This window comes from Spea bombifrons, chromosome 12 (assembly GCF_027358695.1).
Source record: "Spea bombifrons isolate aSpeBom1 chromosome 12, aSpeBom1.2.pri, whole genome shotgun sequence".
NCBI lineage: Eukaryota > Metazoa > Chordata > Amphibia > Anura > Pelobatidae > Spea > Spea bombifrons.
The window spans coordinates 7,238,767-7,258,397 of NC_071098.1; the positions used below are offsets into that span (position 1 = coordinate 7,238,767).

At 39.8% G+C, this 19,631-nt stretch overlaps 1 protein-coding gene and 1 long non-coding RNA gene across 2 annotated transcripts in view; both read left to right on the forward strand.

Moving 5' to 3' along the window:
- CAMTA1 (calmodulin binding transcription activator 1) overlaps window positions 1-19,631 on the forward strand; it is a 660,706-nt gene that overhangs the window by 632,063 nt on the left and 9,012 nt on the right. Inside the window, exons 18-22 of the mRNA XM_053452576.1 lie at window positions 540-611; window positions 3,397-3,417; window positions 13,590-13,783; window positions 14,621-14,695; window positions 18,211-18,241. Coding sequence (XP_053308551.1) covers window positions 540-611; window positions 3,397-3,417; window positions 13,590-13,783; window positions 14,621-14,695; window positions 18,211-18,241 — 393 coding nt within the window. The remainder of the gene's footprint in view (window positions 1-539; window positions 612-3,396; window positions 3,418-13,589; window positions 13,784-14,620; window positions 14,696-18,210; window positions 18,242-19,631) is intronic.
- On the forward strand, window positions 6,095-6,523 carry LOC128470677 (uncharacterized). The gene is made up of 2 exons (XR_008346046.1): window positions 6,095-6,155; window positions 6,192-6,523. It is a non-coding gene; the product is annotated as an uncharacterized LOC128470677 (long non-coding RNA).

Sequence of the window (19,631 nt, forward strand, 5' to 3'; positions counted from 1 at the left end):
GCATGATATCCTCATAATAGGATGACCAGATGGACCTTTAGGACTCTTCCCAACTGGAACCTCTGTATAAGGCCGTGTGCAATATTGTCATTAATGTATAAGCATCACTTAAAGCAATAATAAAACACCCAACATCCATTGCCTTGAATGCAGTAAAGCTGTGTTGAGCTTTGTTTAAATATCACCACAAACTGATTTATTTGATGAAATACCTCTGTTATTAATGAAAGCACTTGTCAGGAACACGTAATTGTCATGTGACACAGAAGCACGTATGGATAGGTTGTTGCCACAAGAGCTTCTGTGTTGGTTTTAAACGCTTAAACCTTTCCGATGGAAGAATGAAATGACATGTCCCCTAAGAGCTACGGTATTTGCCTAACTAGAGAGTGCAATTAAGTGGAACGTCACCTTTAAGAGTCACATCACATGTTATGTAGGATGCCTTCAGCTTGTTCCCTGATACCGACTAATAAGAGAACGTTATAAGAGGCCCCACGTACATCTCAAAGCATTTCTTTTCTATTATAAATCATCAGGGTCGTCCACTGAGGGAACAGCAGGAGGTGGCTGCAGCTGTCATCCAACGTTGTTACAGAAAGTACAAACAGGTAATTCATAGTTTACACTTCAATGAAAGCAACCAACACCTGGGGAATATAATTATCTTTCTACCCCCTCCCCCCCGAGCTTGAATTGTTCTATTCAGCCATTGTCCCCGCCGGTGCGTCTCAAAGACCCAAAGGCAGCGGAAAATTACAATTTTATAAAGGGTAAAAAAAATTAAATAAATAGGAAGAGAAAGCCAACAAAAATACTCGACTGGCAATATTATATATCTTATGCTCAGTGTTAGAATGATGTACCACGCACATCCCTTGCTAGGGAAAGGGTTAATGTGAGTCAAAATGTACAACCAATTGTTCCGACTTGGAGTCATGTTGTTTCATAGGATGTTATTGGGTTGGGATCGCGTCGGTTAAAGTAATAATGGAAATTCTGTCGGTGGCTGCCAAAGTCTCTGAAAGAAAATGTGATGTCATCAAATATTGTGATTTTTCCTTTCGGACATGTGTGAGGTCCCGATGACGATGGGAAGAGAAGTTCTTTGTTCTGTTCCACCTCGGGATCAGCTCCCCCCTGCCCCCTTAACGAGCCAGGACTAATGAGCCATCAACCCTACATAGATTCACATTCATTTTAGGGCAAAGTTCCCTTTAATCCAAGTCATTGTTACTAAGTGAACAACATTCTGTGAAGTAACATCTCTTGTTTCACAGCAAATACGCTATTTTTTTTGTTCTGATTTTTTTCTCTAGTAATTTCCCACGGTGGAGAGATCTAATTGTGATTTCATGCGGCAAAATATTTTACTTTGTTTTATGGTTTTACAGGTGGCTTATTTTAGGTGATATTCTTTATATGTAGAAGATGACAGTCTCCGCCTGGCGCAGAGCAATTGTTCTTTGTTAATTGGGAATTCATATTTAACGGGTTTAGAATCAATTATAACTGAAATCCAGATCTAAAAATGGACCTGTAAAGAAACACAAAACAATAAAGTACTAAGCAACAGGGAATACTGATGTTTATCGCACAGCGAAGACATTCTAAAGACTCTGTTTATAAGGTTTTATCGCTCCCCAGGGGTTCCACCTTGAAAATCTGTGAAAGCAAACTAAGAATAGTGCTCAAATTCTAGCTCTGATTCATCCAAATTAAGATAGCGCTTCCCGTGTGTCAAATTAATTGTGCGCAGAGCTTTGTTGTTTTCGGAGGTTCACACTGCGTCGGAGTCATTGTTTTCTCAGTTTCATCAACAAAGTAAATCAAGAAGGCTTCCAGAGCCAGTGAGTGATTGGCTTTTGAGTTAATTGATAACGTTGCTTATAGACCAAACGTTGTTCGGTTTCTCTCCAGGGCTGCTATTTAGAAAGCGTTGAAAATGGTAATTTCAATGGAAAACACTTTTGTCTCTGGAAGTGGAGGAAAAGTCTCTCTGTGCACGCAGGTGATGGCAAATGCCAAACGCAGGAGTAGGGGTCCAGCTCCAAGGACCCACGAATACGTATATGTGTGTCTCCAGAAGTTCATAGATAACTGCTTGCTAGCTCTTGCTAATCTTCCTGGTCAGTCAAAGGGTGGAGAACCTGGTCGGCGACTGGTAATTTAAGGAGCAAAACGATCTCTGCCTCACTGGAACAAAATAGGGATCGCGCATGTGAGAATGGGATAGTGAATCTTTACATCTTTACATCTCATCATGATAGCACGCAGATCAGGACATTTGGTTGTTGCATGAAAGAAATGATCCAGATGTTACCTAGGTAACCACACGGCTGGGTGGGCCACCATCGTGTAGTATAGTTTGGTCATTGGTCTTGATAATTTGTCTCTGAGTGGCATTGTGCTTGATGGCATTCCTTGAAGCGCAGTATGGAGAGATCCTGCGTCAGAACATAATAAAAGCGTACCCTCCCCAGCAGATGGTCCTCACCGTGTCCTCTTGGCCAAAATTGTGGCTCCCCAACTGCCAAGTTGGCACGGCCCAGTTAGGTTTTGGCTCCATGAGCCACGTTGTGCTCTATCTGCATTTCCTACAAACATATGCCTGTTATGCAATCCCTTTCTGTCATTTACTGCTGCCATTGTTGATTTGGGGTCACAAATAAAGTCTCCAACAGAACCTTGGCTTCTCTCCCAAAAAAAGAAAAATTATTTTGCAAGAGCGCATATGACATTTATTTAGGAAATTCCAACACGGTGTCGTTTTCACTTAGAATTTAATAAAGTAATTTAGTAATAAAGTAGTTTAATAAACCTTGTGGATTTTAGTGGTTTTTTTTATATTTTTTCTTTTGTTTTTTGGCTGGAATAAAATCAGTTACATCCTGATAGCTTCCAAATGCTTTCTCTATGTTTAAGATGTAAAATAACCCTCATCTATCACTATAAATAATAAAAAATGATAATGCCCAAGGTGTTGGGTGCTTGGCGTTCCTAGTTTCAAATTCAATGAAGTTGTTAAATGTCTCCGGACATTAAAGGTTTATAATTGCAATAAACACCAGCCGAGCATAGAACGAAAGCTAAAGAGCGCTGTAATAGCAAATCAAAGGCAATAAACTGCTTGCCCTCCCTCGTGGGCAGAAGCCCGAGACTGGCGATTTTCTTTAATGAAAACTAGCTAGCACAAACTAAGCATATTTACCTCCTGCTTTTAGTGAATAACACAATAAACTTGGCTTCTGATTTTATTTATTCTTCCCTATTTGAATTTTACTAATTGTAGGATTCTAGAAATGTGTCATATTTCTTTTTTTTTTAATCTATTTTTGTATTTTTTTTTTCCTACTAATTCTTTTTATCTAACCCTCGTCGTTTTTCTTCCCAAAGCTGACGTGGATTGCCTTGAAGGTAACAAAATAAAATCAGTTTTTAAATACTTTCTGTTGTGTTTACATTTAATGTGCTTTTTTAAAAAATACATTCTCTTGTAATACTCCAGAAGCGGCTACAAAGTGACATCCTTAACCGTCCCCTTTTTAATAAAGCGTTACTTCCGAAATCGTAAACGCTGCTGATTAATAACCATTTCAAAATGTAAATGGCTGTCGTCCACCGAGGTATCACAGATGAGTGGGTAGGGCATTTACAGACACAATAAAGCCGGTGGGATGATGGTTCCTCTAGAATAGTCTTGAAGGAAAAGTCATCTGAAATGTAATATTTGGTTTAGGGCAGGACAGATGTGTTTGAAATTTAGGAGCCAGGATTTTTATGGGCTTGTTTGAGTCGGGAAGGGATCCTTTTTAAGTTATAAAATGTAGTTACAATGTTACAAAAAAAAGAGGTAAGTAATTCAGATTATTTTTACAGTACTGGATTTACGCCGACACTGCTTTAAGGTTACCGTATTCTCGTTATTAAGCATCACCGCCTCTTTAGCGGTCATTTAAAAAGCTTGCTACATTTGTACAAACTGACTTCAGAATTTATAACGGTTGATTTTATTTTCAGTTTGGAATTTATGGGTTTATTTTAGAGGCTTGTTGAAATTTGTCTGAGTATAAACATTGTTGTATTAAAACTGGGCCAGAGAGGAACACTTAAACCTGTGCCAAGGCAGAAGAAAGATCAGCCATATTTAGACAAAAGAAGTATACAATCTATGGTATAAATCAGCTGAACAAACCAGGAGAAACACTTTAGCAGCTGTCGGGCGGTAAGTATATCACGCGCAGTGAGACGTGTTCTGCCGATCACGTCTTGTGCACAGCAAAGGGCTCTGGGGTTAGAGAAAGGGGTTAATACATATGGCGGATTCTGCAGAATCCCACCATGCATTTGCGGAAACGGCCCCCATGAAAACTTGAAGGGGTTACACAGATGTCGTATGTATTAAAGTGTCCCTTTAATTATTATCAGTAGGATCAGGTAAAGATCTCCCCATTGTGCCGAGAGATTTGTGGTAATTGTTGCAAATGGTTGGTGGCTTTGCTGGTTCTCTTGTAAATTATACAGTTGGACGTAATTATTTGCAAATTGATCTCCAATTTTGTTAGTGTTAACGACTTTATCCCCAGTCAAGAAGGAATTGAGGCTTAATCATGTGCGCTGGTGCCATCAACTTGCATACAAATATTGGATCTGCCTTATTAACCTTACTTAGACCCCATAATAAAGTCTGAAAAGTAATCTGTTTTTCTGGTATTGCCATGGAGATCCTTATACTAAAGTCTTTTGACACACTATATATAAATATAATATATAGTTCATGCAAGGTCCCCATTGAATAATCTTGCGGGCTTCATCTTTGATTTTAGTTGCTAGGCCCGATGAATTTCAGCGACGTGTTGAGTTATTCCTGGACAGCTTCGTCCTGACAGGCATAGCACTTCCATAGATTCTTAGGAATTATTTTTGCGTCTGACCTTCAACGGGAGATAGCTCTCCGCAGCCAGCTATTTTCCATTGACAAGTATCCGCCGTGCCATTAGTGGGCACGTTTAAAGGTGCTGAGTGAAACACGAGATACAACAGGGGTAGCCATCTTGAAGCCCTCCTTCTCTTGTAGAACTGCAACTCTCAAAGGGCTTAGCCAGTATCAGGACGTATAGTTTGGCTACTAGTGATTGATAGACTATAGCTTGGTGTTTCAATGCAGACATCAAAACTGTTGTATGGTTACCTCATACAGCTGCTTATGTTAACGGTCTTCATTATCCAAAGTCCTCTTTTTACCCTACCATTTTTAAGGATGTTGTGTTTATTTGTATTATAATAGTCCCGCGTTAATAACGCTGTACATGTAGAAAATGACCCTGTCCAGTGCTAATAATGGACATTGACAAACTCTTGTGAGTTCCCACCATTTCCTTGAAACCCATTCAATGCACCTACGACCATTGTTAAGCTGTCTGGTGTTACCCGTACACGCCACTTTGCTTTCATTCTTAATTGCGGGCATGACCTCTTGCCCTATGTCAAACATTTAAAGCGCCCAAAGTTGGGGTGCGACAGGAGACAAGGCCGGAGCTCAAAGAAGTAAATTACAACACTTAACAAAGAATGATACAATAACAAGTGTGAACATTTAAATTAGAATTTTTTATTTAGTTTATACATATAATTTTAGTTTTAGATTGGTTTTTAGGTTAGTTTAATTACACGTATCCTGTGTGCCGAGTAAAAATTTGATGTTACAGCCCTGAAGGGTAGAAATATTTCGGGCTTCGGAGTCTTTATGATGCGTTCTCCAAGCTGGACTGTTCGCAGATGTTATGATGTGAGATCCAAGCCGATCTGTTCATGAAGGGGCATCTAGGAGCTTTAGGGTGTTAGTTACATACATAGTTACATACATAGTACATAAGGTTTTAAAAAGACCTAAGTCCATTAAGTTCAACCCTTCTACCTATCTTTTATACTCTTGATCCAAAAGAAGGCAAAAAAACCCTAATTAAGCTATTTCGAATTCTGCCATCAGGGGAAAAAATTCCTTCTTGACTCCAAAAAGGCAATCGGATTTCTCCTTGGATCAAGAAGCTCTAAAATATTAACTCTATTTATAGCCCTTTATAGGGTGCATAATCCTTCATCGTCCCTGAAAGACTTGTATGTTATAAATGTCTATTTAAAGAGTCTGTTTGCAGGTATATTGTAGTAAGACGCACAGACGCTGTATCCAGGTGTTCAGGACAACTGGTCAACATCCATTGGACAACCAGTGTCACATGCTATGGACATTATAGTACATTATAGTACATAGCGCCCACTGCATAAATTGCACCATACAGTAGCAAGTTTATCGATACAGCGATGCAGGGCCAGAGTAAGGGCAAACACGTGTACTTTATGTTTGAGTGTGTATATATGTGTATGTGTTTAGATATGTGTGTCTGTATATGTATGCATGGATGAAAAAATGTAAAAGGCAGACAAACAAGATAAAAGAAGAAAAGGGGAAAGAAGGTGGAAAAAAGAAAGATGTCAGCAAGTGAGGTGCAAAAGGAATTACCAAGGAGTCAGGAAAGGATAGAACAGAAAGAAAAAGTACTGCAAGAGGGAGAATGCAGAGAAAAAAGTGAAAAAAAGAGGTTACTAAAAGCAGGAAATCCTGGACATGTAACCAAAATGATGCGGAAGGCGGCAACAAATTCTGTATGGCAAGTAAAAAATCCTTCCTGACATGGAAAAACGGTGATTGGTGTTACAGCCATGAATGGTAGCGATATTTCCTGAACGGGTTCTTCGGAATCCGTCGTAACTCGAGAAACATCAGGTCTCATCTTCTATCTTCTAGTGAAGGGAACAAACTGCTCCATCATCCCTGTGAGTCTCCTTATGACGCGGCATCCAAGCCGGTCTGTCCACAGATGTTATGATGTGCGATGCATGAAGGAATGTATGTAATAATTTATGAGAGTGTATGCTTGTGCGTGAGGATGCATGTGTAAGTGTGTGTAAAAGAGAAAAGGGTGTTACAGCCATGAAGGGTAACGATATATTTTCTGACCGTGTTCTTCCGAGCCCGTTGTAACGTCGATCGTAAGCGAGAAGCATCGGGTCGCCATCCAAGCCGGTCTGTCCGCAGATGTTATGATGTGCGATCCACGTAGGAATGTATGTATGAATTAATGAGGACGTATGTTTGTGTGTGAGGATGAATGTGTACGTGTGTCTGAGCGTGAATGAATGTTTAAGTGCATATTATTATTATTATTATTATTATTATTTATTTAGCAATTTATATTATAATTATAATCATCAATGAATGAATGTTGATGTGTAGATGTGTGTGCTAGCATGAATATGTATGTCAAAGTCTTTATATCTAAGTGTGTAAAGGGAGAGTGGGTAAATTTGGTGTGCATGTGAGTTATAGGAATAAGGGGCCAATAGCGGAGGAATAGAAAAGACTTACGGTTTAGCAGTTCGCATCTTCAATCCAGAATCTTCTTATCTTCAATCCAGAAATGCATGCCCCCACATATGCCTTATACCCCCTTACTTGCCAATTTGCCACCCTGATATACCTTATACCCCCCCTATTTACCACTCTGCCCCAGTCTTATAATCAAGCACATACGGTAATTAGCGGCTGCGCATTCTGAACAATATATCCTCCTGCTACATGCCGCTAATTCTGATTATGTTGTTACATACAACCTAATCCGGTAACATCAGAGTTTGGTGTTCTTCCCGGTCAAAAAGAGACTAAAGACAGAAGCACCACAAACTCTGAAAACATTTATAAATCTAACGATATCTTCAGAAACTTCTGAGATTTCACAGAGGAATAGAAAAGACTTACGGTTTAGCAGTTTGCATCTTCAATCCAGAATCTTCTTATCTTCAATGCTTCGTCATTATAATCTGAAGATATAATCAGCGGCTGCGCATTCTGAACAACATGTCCTCCTGCTACAGGCCGCTCATCCAGACAATAGAAACTAAACATGACATACAGCAGAAGCGGTAACAACTCTACACAGTTACATACAACATAATCCGGTAACATCAGAGTTGGGTGTTCTTCCCGGTCAAAAAGAGACTAAAGACAGAAGCACCACAAACTCTGAAAACATTTATAAATCTAACGATATCTTCAAAAACTTCAAATCTTCTCAGGTGTCCTTTTACAAGCTTTAAGAAATAAGTCACCTGGAAGCTTCAGCTCCTTGCTACACTTACCTTGTGGCCGGACGTGTCATGCATGTCGAACATATATGGAAAATATTTGAAATGTAACCATTCACTTTTTAAATTATTTTTGTTACGGCCCCAGCTGTATTCAGTTTTATTGCTGAGATTCTGGGATCTCCGCAGGTTCAGTTTCTGACATCATAATCTGAAGATATAATCAGCGGCTGCGCATTCTGAACAACATGTCCTCCTGCTACAGGCCGCTAATCCAGACAATAGAAACTAAACATGACATACAGCAGAAGCGGTAACAACTCTACACAGTTACATACAACATAATCCGGTAACATCAGAGTTGGGTGTTCTTCCCGGTCAAAAAGAGACTAAAGACAGAAGCACCACAAACTCTGAAAACATTCATAAATCTAACGACATCTTCAAAAACTTCTGAGATTTCACAAAGGAATAGCAAAGACTTACGGTTTAGCAGTTCGCATCTTCAGTCCAGAATCTTCTTATCTTCAATCCAGAAATGCATGCCCCCACATATGCCTTATACCCCCTTACTTGCCACTTTGCCACCCTGATATACCTTATACCCCCCCTATTTACCACTGTGCCCCAGTCTTATAATCAAGCAAATACGGCAATTAGCGGCTGCGCATTCTGAACAATATATCCTCCTGCTACATGCCGCTAATTCTGATTATGTTGTTACATACAACCTAATCCAGTAACATCAGAGTTGGGTGTTCTTCCCGGTCAAAAAGAGACTAAAGACAGAAGCACCACAAACTCTGAAAACATTCATAAATCTAACGATATCTTCAAAACCTTCTGAGATTCACAGAGGAATAGAAAAGACTTACGGTTTAGCAGTTCACATCTTCAGTCCAGAACCTTCTTATCTTCAATGCTTTGTCCTCTGATTGTCAATCTATTGCCTCTTCTCCGGTTTCCCTTTCCAAGCTAAAAGAAATAAGTTACCTGGAGGCTTCAGCTCCCTGCTACACTTACCTTGTGCCAGTTACGAAGCTGTGCCCATTGTGATGTCAGAAGCTCTGGCGGAATCAAGACGTGTCATGCATGTTGACCATATATGGAAACTATTTGAAATGTAACCGTTCAATTTGTATAAATGATTTTTGTTACGGTCCCAGCTGTATTCAGTTTTATTGCTGAGATTCTGGGATCTCCGCAGGTTTAGTTTCTGACATCATACTCTGAAGATATAATCAGCAGCTGCGCATTCTGAACAACATGTCCTCCTGCTACAGGCCGCTAATCCAGACAATAGAAACTAAACATGACATACAGCAGAAGCGGTAACAACTATACACAGTTACATACAACATAATCCGTTAACATCAGAGTTGGGTGATCTTCCCGGTCAAAAAGAGACTAAAGACAGAAGCACCACAAACTCTGAAAACATTCATAAATCTAACGATATCTTCAAAAACTTCTGAGATTCACAGAGGAATAGAAAAGACTTACGGTTTAGCAGTTCACATCTTCAGTCCAGAATCTTCTTATCTTCAATTCAGAAATGCATGCCCCCACATATGCCTTATACCCCCTTACTTGCCACTTTGCCACCCTGGTATACCTTATACCCCCCTATTTACCACTCTGCCCCAGTCTTATAATCAAGCAAATACGGTAATTAGCGGCTGCGCATTCTGAACAATATATCCTCCTGCTACATGCCGCTAATTCTGATTATGTTGTTACATACAACCTAATCCAGTAACATCAGAGTTGGGTGTTCTTCCCGGTCAAAAAGAGACTAAAGACAGAAGCACCACAAACTCTGAAAACATTCATAAATCTAACGATATCTTCAAAACCTTCCAACACTTCTGAGATTCACAGAGGAATAGAAAAGACTTACGGTTTAGCAGTTCACATCTTCAATCCAGAATCTTCTTATCTTCAATGCTTTGTCTTCTGATTGTCAATCTATTGCCTCTTCTCCGGTTTCCCTTTCCAAGCTAAAAGAAATAAGATACCTGGAGGCTTCAGCTCCCTGCTACACTTACCTTGTGCCAGTTACGAAGCTGTGCCCATTGTGATGTCAGAAGCTCTGGCGGAATCAAGACGTGTCATGCATGTTGACCATATATGGAAACTATTTGAAACGTAACAGTTCAATTTGTATAAATGATTTTTGTTACGGCCCCAGCTGTATTCAGTTTTATTGCTGAGATTCTGGGATCTCTGCAGGTTTAGTTTCTGACATCATATTCTGAAGATATAATCAGCGGCTGCGCATTCTGAACAACATGTCCTCCTGCTACAGGCCGCTCATCCAGACAATAGAAACTAAACATGACATACAGCAGAAGCGGTAACAACTCTTCACAGTTACATACAACATAATCCGGTAACATCAGAGTTGGGTGTTCTTCCCGGTCAAAAAGAGACTAAAGACAGAAGCACCACAAACTCTGAAAACATTCATAAATCTAACGATATCTTCAAAAACTTCTGAGATTCACAGAGGAATTGAAAAGACTTACGGTTTAGCAGTTCGCATCTTCAATCCAGAATCTTCTTATCTTCAATCCAGAAATGCATGCCCCCACATATGCCTTATACCCCCTTACTTGCCACTTTGCCACCCTGATATACCTTATACCCCCCTATTTACCACTCTGCCCCAGTCTTATAATCAAGCAAATACGGTAATTAGCGGCTGCGCATTCTGAACAATATATCCTCCTGCTACATGCCGCTAATTCTGATTATGTTGTTACATACAACCTAATCCAGTAACATCAGAGATGGGTGTTCTTCCCGGTCAGAAAGTGACTAAAGACAGAAGCACCACAAACTCTGAAAACATTCATAAATCTAACGATATCTTCAAAACCTTCCAACACTTCTGAGATTTCACAGAGGAATAGAAAAGACTTACGGTTTAGCAGTTCACATCTTCAATCCAGAATCTTCTTATCTTCAATGCTTTGTCTTCTGATTGTCAATCTATTGCCTCTTCTCCGGTTTCCCTTTCCAAGCTAAAAGAAATAAGTTACCTGGAGGCTTCAGCTCCTTGCTACACTTACCTTGTGCCGGTTACGAAGCTGTGCCCATTGTGATGTCAGAAGCTCTGGCGGAATCAAGACGTGTCATGCATGTTGACCATATATGGAAACTATTTGAAATGTAACCGTTCAATTTGTATAAATGATTTTTGTTACGGCCCCAGCTGTATTCAGTTTTACTGCTGAGATTCTGGGATCTCCGCAGGTTCAGTTTCTGACATCATATTCTGAAGATATAATCAGCGGCTGCGCATTCTGAACAACATGTCCTCCAGCTACAGGCCGCTCATCCAGACAATAGAAACTAAACATGACATACAGCAGAAGCGGTATTAAACTCTACACAGTTACATACAACATAATCCGGTAACATCAGAGTTGGGTGTTCTTCCCGGTCAAAAAGAGACTAAAGACAGAAGCACCACAAACTCTGAAAACATTCATAAATCTTACGATATCTTCAAAAACTTCTGAGATTTCACAGAGGAATAGAAAAGACTTACGGTTTAGCAGTTCGCATCTTCAATCCAGAATCTTCTTATCTTCAATTCACAAATGCATGCCCCCACATATGCCTTATACCCCCTTACTTGCCACTTTGCCACCCTGATATACCTTATACCCCCTTATTTACCACTCTGCCCCAGTCTTATAATCAAGCAAATCCGGTAATTAGCGGCTGCGCCTTCTGAACAATATATCCTCCTGCTACATGCCGCTAATTCTGATTATGTTGTTACATACAACCTAATCCAGTAACATCAGAGTTGGGTGTTCTTCCCGGTCAAAAAGTGACTAAAGACAGAAGCACCACAAACTCTGAAAACATTCATAAATCTAACGATATCTTCAAAACCTTCCAACACTTCTGAGATTCACAGAGGAATAGAAAAGACTTACGGTTTAGCAGTTCACATCTTCAATCCAGAATCTTCTTATCTTCAATCCAGAAATGCATGCCCCCACATATGCCTTATACCCCCTTACTTGCCACTTTGCCACCCTGATATACCTTATACCCCCCTATTTACCACTCTTATAATCAAGCAAATACGGTAATTAGCGGCTGCACATTCTGAACAATATATCCTCCTGCTACATGCCGCTAATTCTGATTATGTTGTTACATACAACCTAATCCAGTAACATCAGAGTTGGGTGTTCTTCCCGGTCAAAAAGAGACTAAAGACAGAAGCACCACAAACTCTGAAAACATTCATAAATCTTACGATATCTTCAAAACCTTCTGAGATTTCACAGAGGAATAGAAAAGACTTACGGTTTAGCAGTTCACATCTTCAGTCCAGAACCTTCTTATCTTCAATGCTTTGTCCTCTGATTGTCAATCTATTGCCTCTTCTCCGGTTTCCCTTTCCAAGCTAAAAGAAATAAGTTACCTGGAGGCTTCAGCTCCTTGCTACACTTACCTTGTGCCGGTTACGAAGCTGTGCCCATTGTGATGTCAGAAGCTCTGGCGGAATCAAGACGTGTCATGCATGTTGACCATATATGGAAACTATTTGAAATGTAACCGTTCAATTTCTATAAATGATTTTTGTTACGGCCCCAGCTGTATTCAGTTTTATTGCTGAGATTCTGGGATCTCCGCAGGTTCAGTTTCTGACATCATATTCTGAAGATATAATCAGCGGCTGCGCATTCTGAACAACATGTCCTCCTGCTACAGACCGCTAATCCAGAAAATAGAAACTAAACATGACATACAGCAGAAGCGGTAACTACTCTACACAGTTACATACAACATAATCCGGTAATGTCTGCAAAGCTCTGCAAACTCTAGGTCTTGTGTATGTAAATCTAGTGCTGTCTTTAACCCCTTAAGGACAATGGGTTATCCTTAAAGCCATTAAAAACAATGCATTGTGAGCCTACCGTTTCACCGTTCACATCTTCAATCCAGCATCTCGTAATCTTCTATCCGCTGTCTCCTTTGAAACCAGCTTCTCCTTACCTTCAAGCCTTGGTCTTCTCTGCAAAAGAAAAAAGTGATTCTGACCGTGCTTTACACACTCCTTGACCACTATGATGTCATATTCCATGCCCATTATGATGTCAGAGTCATGACATGTCATGAATGCTGACCATATCTATGGAAAATATCAGAAATATACCCAAATTTATATTTTGTGTGTTATTTTACATACACGGTGGTATAGTAATTGAATAAACACATCATTTGCTTTGTACGAGAGAGCAGTGATCATCTCAGGTCTCTTCATGGCTCAATGTATGTAACATTGCTGGTTTCTGTTAAACATATTTATATTAAAGCTGTTATTAATGACGTATCTTTCACTAGAAAATGATACTTTAAATGTCAAAAAGTCCATCGGTATTAATTTGCGGTTCCATTTTGCTTTTTTCTCCCCACAGTATGCACTTTATAAAAAAATGACACAAGCTGCGATCCTCATCCAGAGCAAATTCCGAAGTTATTATGAGCAGAAGAAATTCCAGCAAAGCCGGCGCGCGGCGGTCCTGATCCAGCAGTACTACCGAAGTTATAAAGAATGTGGGAAAATAAAGCAAAAGCGCCGGACAGCCTCCCTAGTGCAACAGAAACTTAGGTATTAGCGCAGTTATCATTTACAAACATAGAATTTTAACTCTGACAAGACCCATTCGGTCCATCTAGCTGTAAAGACCTTAATCAGTCGTTGGTCTCGTCTTAGATTCAGGAGCCGTATGTCTATCCCATGCATGTTTAAATTCCCTCTGTGTTACCCTCTGCTGAAAGGCCGCTCCACTCCTCTACCACCCTCACGGTAAAGTAAAGCTACATTATATTTAAGATTATGGTCACCAGATCAGGGACAGTTTTGGTTTGGGAAGTATAAAATGTTTCAGACGTTAGGAAACGTAATTTACAGGGGAGGCAGATCATGAATTCGCTCGATTCTTGATACATTATGGTGAACCAAACCCAGGGAAAAAAAATCTTCTGCAAGAAAGGCTGGACCGGCTCTCGATAAATCTCACCGATGTGTTAATGGAATATGAAAGATCATCTTGGTCGTCCTTGGAATTGGGTCCTCACAATACAAAGTTATGTTCGAAAGTGAAAGTGTTTTAACTTAAAAATGCACAATTTAGTGAATATGCGCCTTTATTATTATTGATTTAATATGAAATGTTGTACTTCATGTATGTCCTTTCATTTTCTACCCATTGTCTTCACACTTATCACCACTAGCCCATGCATTCTCCAGTGTCCCAGACAGTCTCGCCGTCTCGAATCCCGCTGTCCCATTGAGCTCTACCTCTGTCCCAAAAAAGTGGAACAGAGGAAGAGCTTGGGGGGGGCAGCAGAATAGAGTGGCTAAATCGGGATAGTTGGGATGAATGCTAGTCCTGATTATAGTATCCCTTCCATTAATCGGTGTGTCTTCTCTTGGGTCGTATAGAAGCAGTCTCCTTACAAAGAAGCAGGACCAAGCTGCTCGGAAGATTATGAGGTTTTTACGTCGCTGCCGCCACAGGTATGTTAATATCAGCGGTGTTACTATTGTATCATGAGTTAAAATAAATGGTATGTCTAATGTGTTCGGATACCAATGCAATACAAGGGTGTCATTTTAATGGTTACATTTGGGAATACATACACCTTTTAGAAACTGTCCTATGGCTGTCCGCAGACAGGGCCAAAGGGGAAAAGGTGCACCGTCTTGCCTGCCAGTTTTAGCAACGGCGAGTAGATTAGAGGATTAGAGGATAAAAAAGAAAGGAGGCATAGTCAAGAAATGAGGAGGTCTGAAAAGAAAAGGTCAAAATAAATGAAGGGAGAGTGTTGTCTTTGCTCCTACCTTGAAAACTTTCTGTGGACCTCCATGTCGGGCCACCAAGCTGTGATATATCTGACATATTCTAATATATGTCATTGGATTCGGGGAAGGGAGGTTGGTTTAAGCGATCATATTGTTGTATTAGCAGTCTTTTGTGTAATTATATTGTTTGTACGATGCTGAGCCAACACCTTCATCCTTATGTCAAGATCCTAATGTGGCAAGAAGATGGTGTTGGTGCAAGTCTCAAGTCTTTGGCAATGAGCAAAAACATCATAGAAAGCAACAAAATGTATCCAGTCCAACAATTTATTCCACATGAACTCCTCGAGGGCCGCGTATAAATAGTTATCCAGTTACAAAGTTTCAGTAATGGACGTTTCAGAATAAGTTTTACATATAACATTGGCTGTTAGCATGAAGGGGGGCTCATATGACACCCTGCCCAGGGCCAAGTAGACCCCCTAATTCACTTGGTTGCCCCCTGCTGCCTTGGTTTGCTAATTCAAAATTAGAAGTGTGTAGCTGCAAATGGAAAGAATGATACTGGGGGAGAGTATGTTTGTTTATTACATCGATAAAGAGTAGATTATATTATATTTATATCAGATTTATAACCAATATATAGCATTAAGGGGGTTCCCAACGTGAAATAAATGTAAGCGACCAAGTACCGTGCCCCTGGACCATGTGATGTTTCAGATGTGAACATTTATAGAATTGTAAATGAACTGAAGTGGCGCTCAGGGCTCCAGGAATGCTGAAAATTGTTATTATAGTATATTCTGCCCCAAAACAATATTTGATTAATAAATGGAATTAGAATTTCGTCGGTTTGGGAATATGGTATCAATTTTCTGTTTCAAAACAAATTGCTACATAATTCAAGCAACTGTTCATAAAGGCAAGATAAGTCCAGTTAGTCTTCATTTGACAAAGTAAAAGAAGAGCGAAGGAATGAGGATTAGGATGAATAACTAGCGCAGAGCAGAGGAATAATAGCGTCCGTTAGACCGAGGCATTAGGTGTACAGCAAGTCGCGTTATAAATAATCATTATGATCCGTGGGTTTGCTGTGGACTCCTTGGAGAATGTGGTAGCTGCCATAATTATAATCACTGCCTCTAATGGGCTCTAGACAAACGGCGACATAGATTTATTACTGGATAGAATATCATGGCTCTTCTTGACGGAAAGTTTGAAAGGACGGTTTATCACGTACTGTAAAACACCAAAGTTGTAGTGAGCCGTTGTGTCTTCGGGAGAGAAAATGAAATGATAAAAAGTTCATGATCCGTATACAAAAGGGATCAGGGGAGAAAAGGAATGGAATCAGTTGTACCCCCCCCCCCCAAAAAAATGCCATATCGCACATGCATTTTTGTGTCACATGTAACATATATAATTTGGGCTTCCACACCCTTTAAGGAAAAGAATCATTAGAAGTTTATGTAATTTGTAATCATAAAGGTCTCTAGGACCCAGTAAAGCATGACTTGTTTCATAGCTGCCAACAGTCATGAAAATTGGGTTTATGACGTGGTTGTCCCAGCTAATATCCTGATTATTAAGTGGCAGAGGGGAGTTCCATGGGCCAAACACCCAATGATGTCATGTTGCAGCCCACTTACCATTGGTGGACCAGTGCATGATGTCACTCAGTTTCTGACATTTACCCACCCTGTTAATGGCAGTATAGAGCATAACACCTGCCCCTGCGGTATTGTGATTGGCTGCAAAACTCCTGAACTAAGTCGAGTTTCATTTCTCTTGCAGAAATTATTATTCCGCTTCTTCATTTTATGTAGTTGTCTGGAGAGCAAATAAAGGAGAAAGATTTTCCAATTTTATGTCTGAACAGCGTCAATTTATCTAAAAGTAATTTACTTAACCTTTACTGTGTTATACGATTGCTTTCTCTGCGCAAAGGAGAAAAATAATACTTGAAGAATAGAATAATAGAGGAGAGAGGAAATAGTTGGAAGTCTTTAGCGTGTGTTCACTTTCTCCCCGGCATAAAGATCCTGGGGTATTAACTGAAATGCGTTTAAAGCCAATTTACCCCTTTTTAGCTTTTTTTGCCACCGTATGCATATAGTGAGTGTCACCTTATATCTTAGCATTTTCACTTATAAATACATAGGAGGATTCATCAGAATCTTCTCTATTCAGTTGCCGCCTTTCTCTGCCCCCCCCCCCCCGGTAGCTGTGTTCCATTCAACAGATCTCCGGTACAGCAGCGCGCATGCGCAGATACCCGCTGCCAGCCAGCAAGTACGTCTGAGATTTCCACTGATTGTAACGAGACCCCCGCGCCCCGCCATTCACTCACAGAAAACGCACCCACCGATTTCAATGGGAGCAGAAAACTGCCAGTGATGGACAGCCAAAACTAGTGCCAATTACTGAGATCAGGGGGGAGTGGTATGCAGCGTCTTCAGTAGGCGTTTTTCAGGTTAAAAACGGCATTTTAAAGGGTAATGTTTTTTAATGTGCATTTATATTTAATAATGAGGCTGTTTGGGGCAGTAGACGGTCTCTTTAAACATAACTTCTCGGTGATTCACCAGGACTGGCGATGACGGTGCGGCCAACGGCTGGGTATGCACGGCTGCACCCTATGGCTTTATGCTGCCGATCGGGCATATCCAGGGGCTGTCGTTCAGCGGCCCACCAGGCGTTTGCCCGGTCTGCCAGATGGCCAGTCCAGGCTGGCACAGTTGAGTCCACACTTAGGGTTCCCCTCTGATCTTCCTAACCAGCCCATTAGGTAAACGGTGCACCCAGGAACCTGATCCCCCAATAGGTAAACCGGCCCCTGGTTTCGGAGCAGATAATGTACGAGTAATGTCTTTTCTAACCGCTGTTTTGGGTACTGATCTATGAATTGCTTGCATTTATTATTATTTACAGATATACACACACATGTATATTATTGCATACGGGTTTTACTATCTTCTTTTCAAAGCTCGTCTTCTCTTCAGCCGTTCTAGGGATTAACATCGGCCTTTGCTCCGTACAGCGCATGCACGTACAACTACTTATGAAAACGATATGAAAACGAAATGACTTTGCCTATCACATGTATACTTTTCCTTTCTTACAAACATGCCTTCATACATATTCAGAGACGGAGCTTATGTGCACACAGGCTCTTTCTCCAGTTATTACGTCTTCTTTGCTAATAGCTAATATTGTTTTGCTGTCTAAAGCCCTCTGGTGGACCGTAGACTGTACAAAAGGGTGAGTTTAGTTTTGCTAGCCGGTTTCTCTCTTTTCCATATTTAACCCGTTGCTTTGTGCCTGCTTGCATGGGCCTGCAGCCAAAAATTTGCCCTTGAGTTTCATATCCATCTGGTATGGAAACAACAGAAAGCATTTTATTGCATTTTCTATTACAAATGCTTTTTTCCTCCCCGGTAAAGCACTTGGGTTTGCACTAGAAACAGAACTGCATGAGTTGGTCTACCAGACCGTGTCATCACCAGGCATGCTTTATATAAAAATAAATGGTGGTATGAAACTGGTGGAATAAAAAACAGAGGCTTGAACCGGCTTCTTGGATCATTAGCAAGTTTGCACTGAAATAATAACCATTTTAATCAACCTTCTTGCTTGTTTCTTAAACATAATATCGATTCTTTTCTTTAATTTTAGGATTTGCTTGTTCTATCCGCTACTTTGTAGGACTTGATACAATGTCTTAAGATTCAATGGTCTCGTTTTCCGAATATTAAGTCCGATTTGTGTCAAAAGGCACGCATCATCTATAATTGCATGCATGTGTATACATTAAAAAATGTATTATTTTATATCAAAACAAAATGTGATGATTATTTGTGTTAGGATATAAAAGAAAATTAATTCCAAGACAACAAAAGGCAACGAAAGATCTCCGGCGTAAAGAAAAATTAACGTTTATATCACATTTTTTCTATTTTCAGAATTAAGAATTAGAATTGTTCTAAAATGTATCTGCCAATTAAAATTCAAGTGTATGACATATTTTTGTGTTCAGAACAGTAGGCAGTTTGTTCAGAGATATTTAAATTGTGTTATGAGGTCATCAGTGAGGATTTTTCTGTTCACCTTTTTCTAAATACGTTTAAGAAACTTTGAGCACATAGCCAATCACTTCATAAAACCATTGGAGCAACAAATCTAAAGGAGAAGATGAAGAATTATTATTATTATTATTATTTTATCAACATATACATGGCCCAGAACCAGCCGAGAGAGGGGCCAGTACTATCCGACATGTTTCGGTATTCAGGCATTTAATCATAGACAGAGCGTCCGGGTCCCATTGGCCTCAATCCATTCACTCCAGCGTCTCTGAACTCATACTGCTGCCGGATTGCTATTTCTTTGCCTGTCATGTACACCACTAGCCTAGTCTGGTTATATTCACACTAAAATATATATATTTTTTCTGTTACATTAATTTAAATTAAAATATTATAATATTTTGTATTTTTTTAACATATTCTCATTAATAAATTCTACGTGTATTTTCCAAACCATATGATTACCATAATATATATATATATATATATATATATATATATATATCCTATAATGTTTAGTAATTGCAGATTTTAAATATTCTTGATTTGTTTTATTATAGCAACTT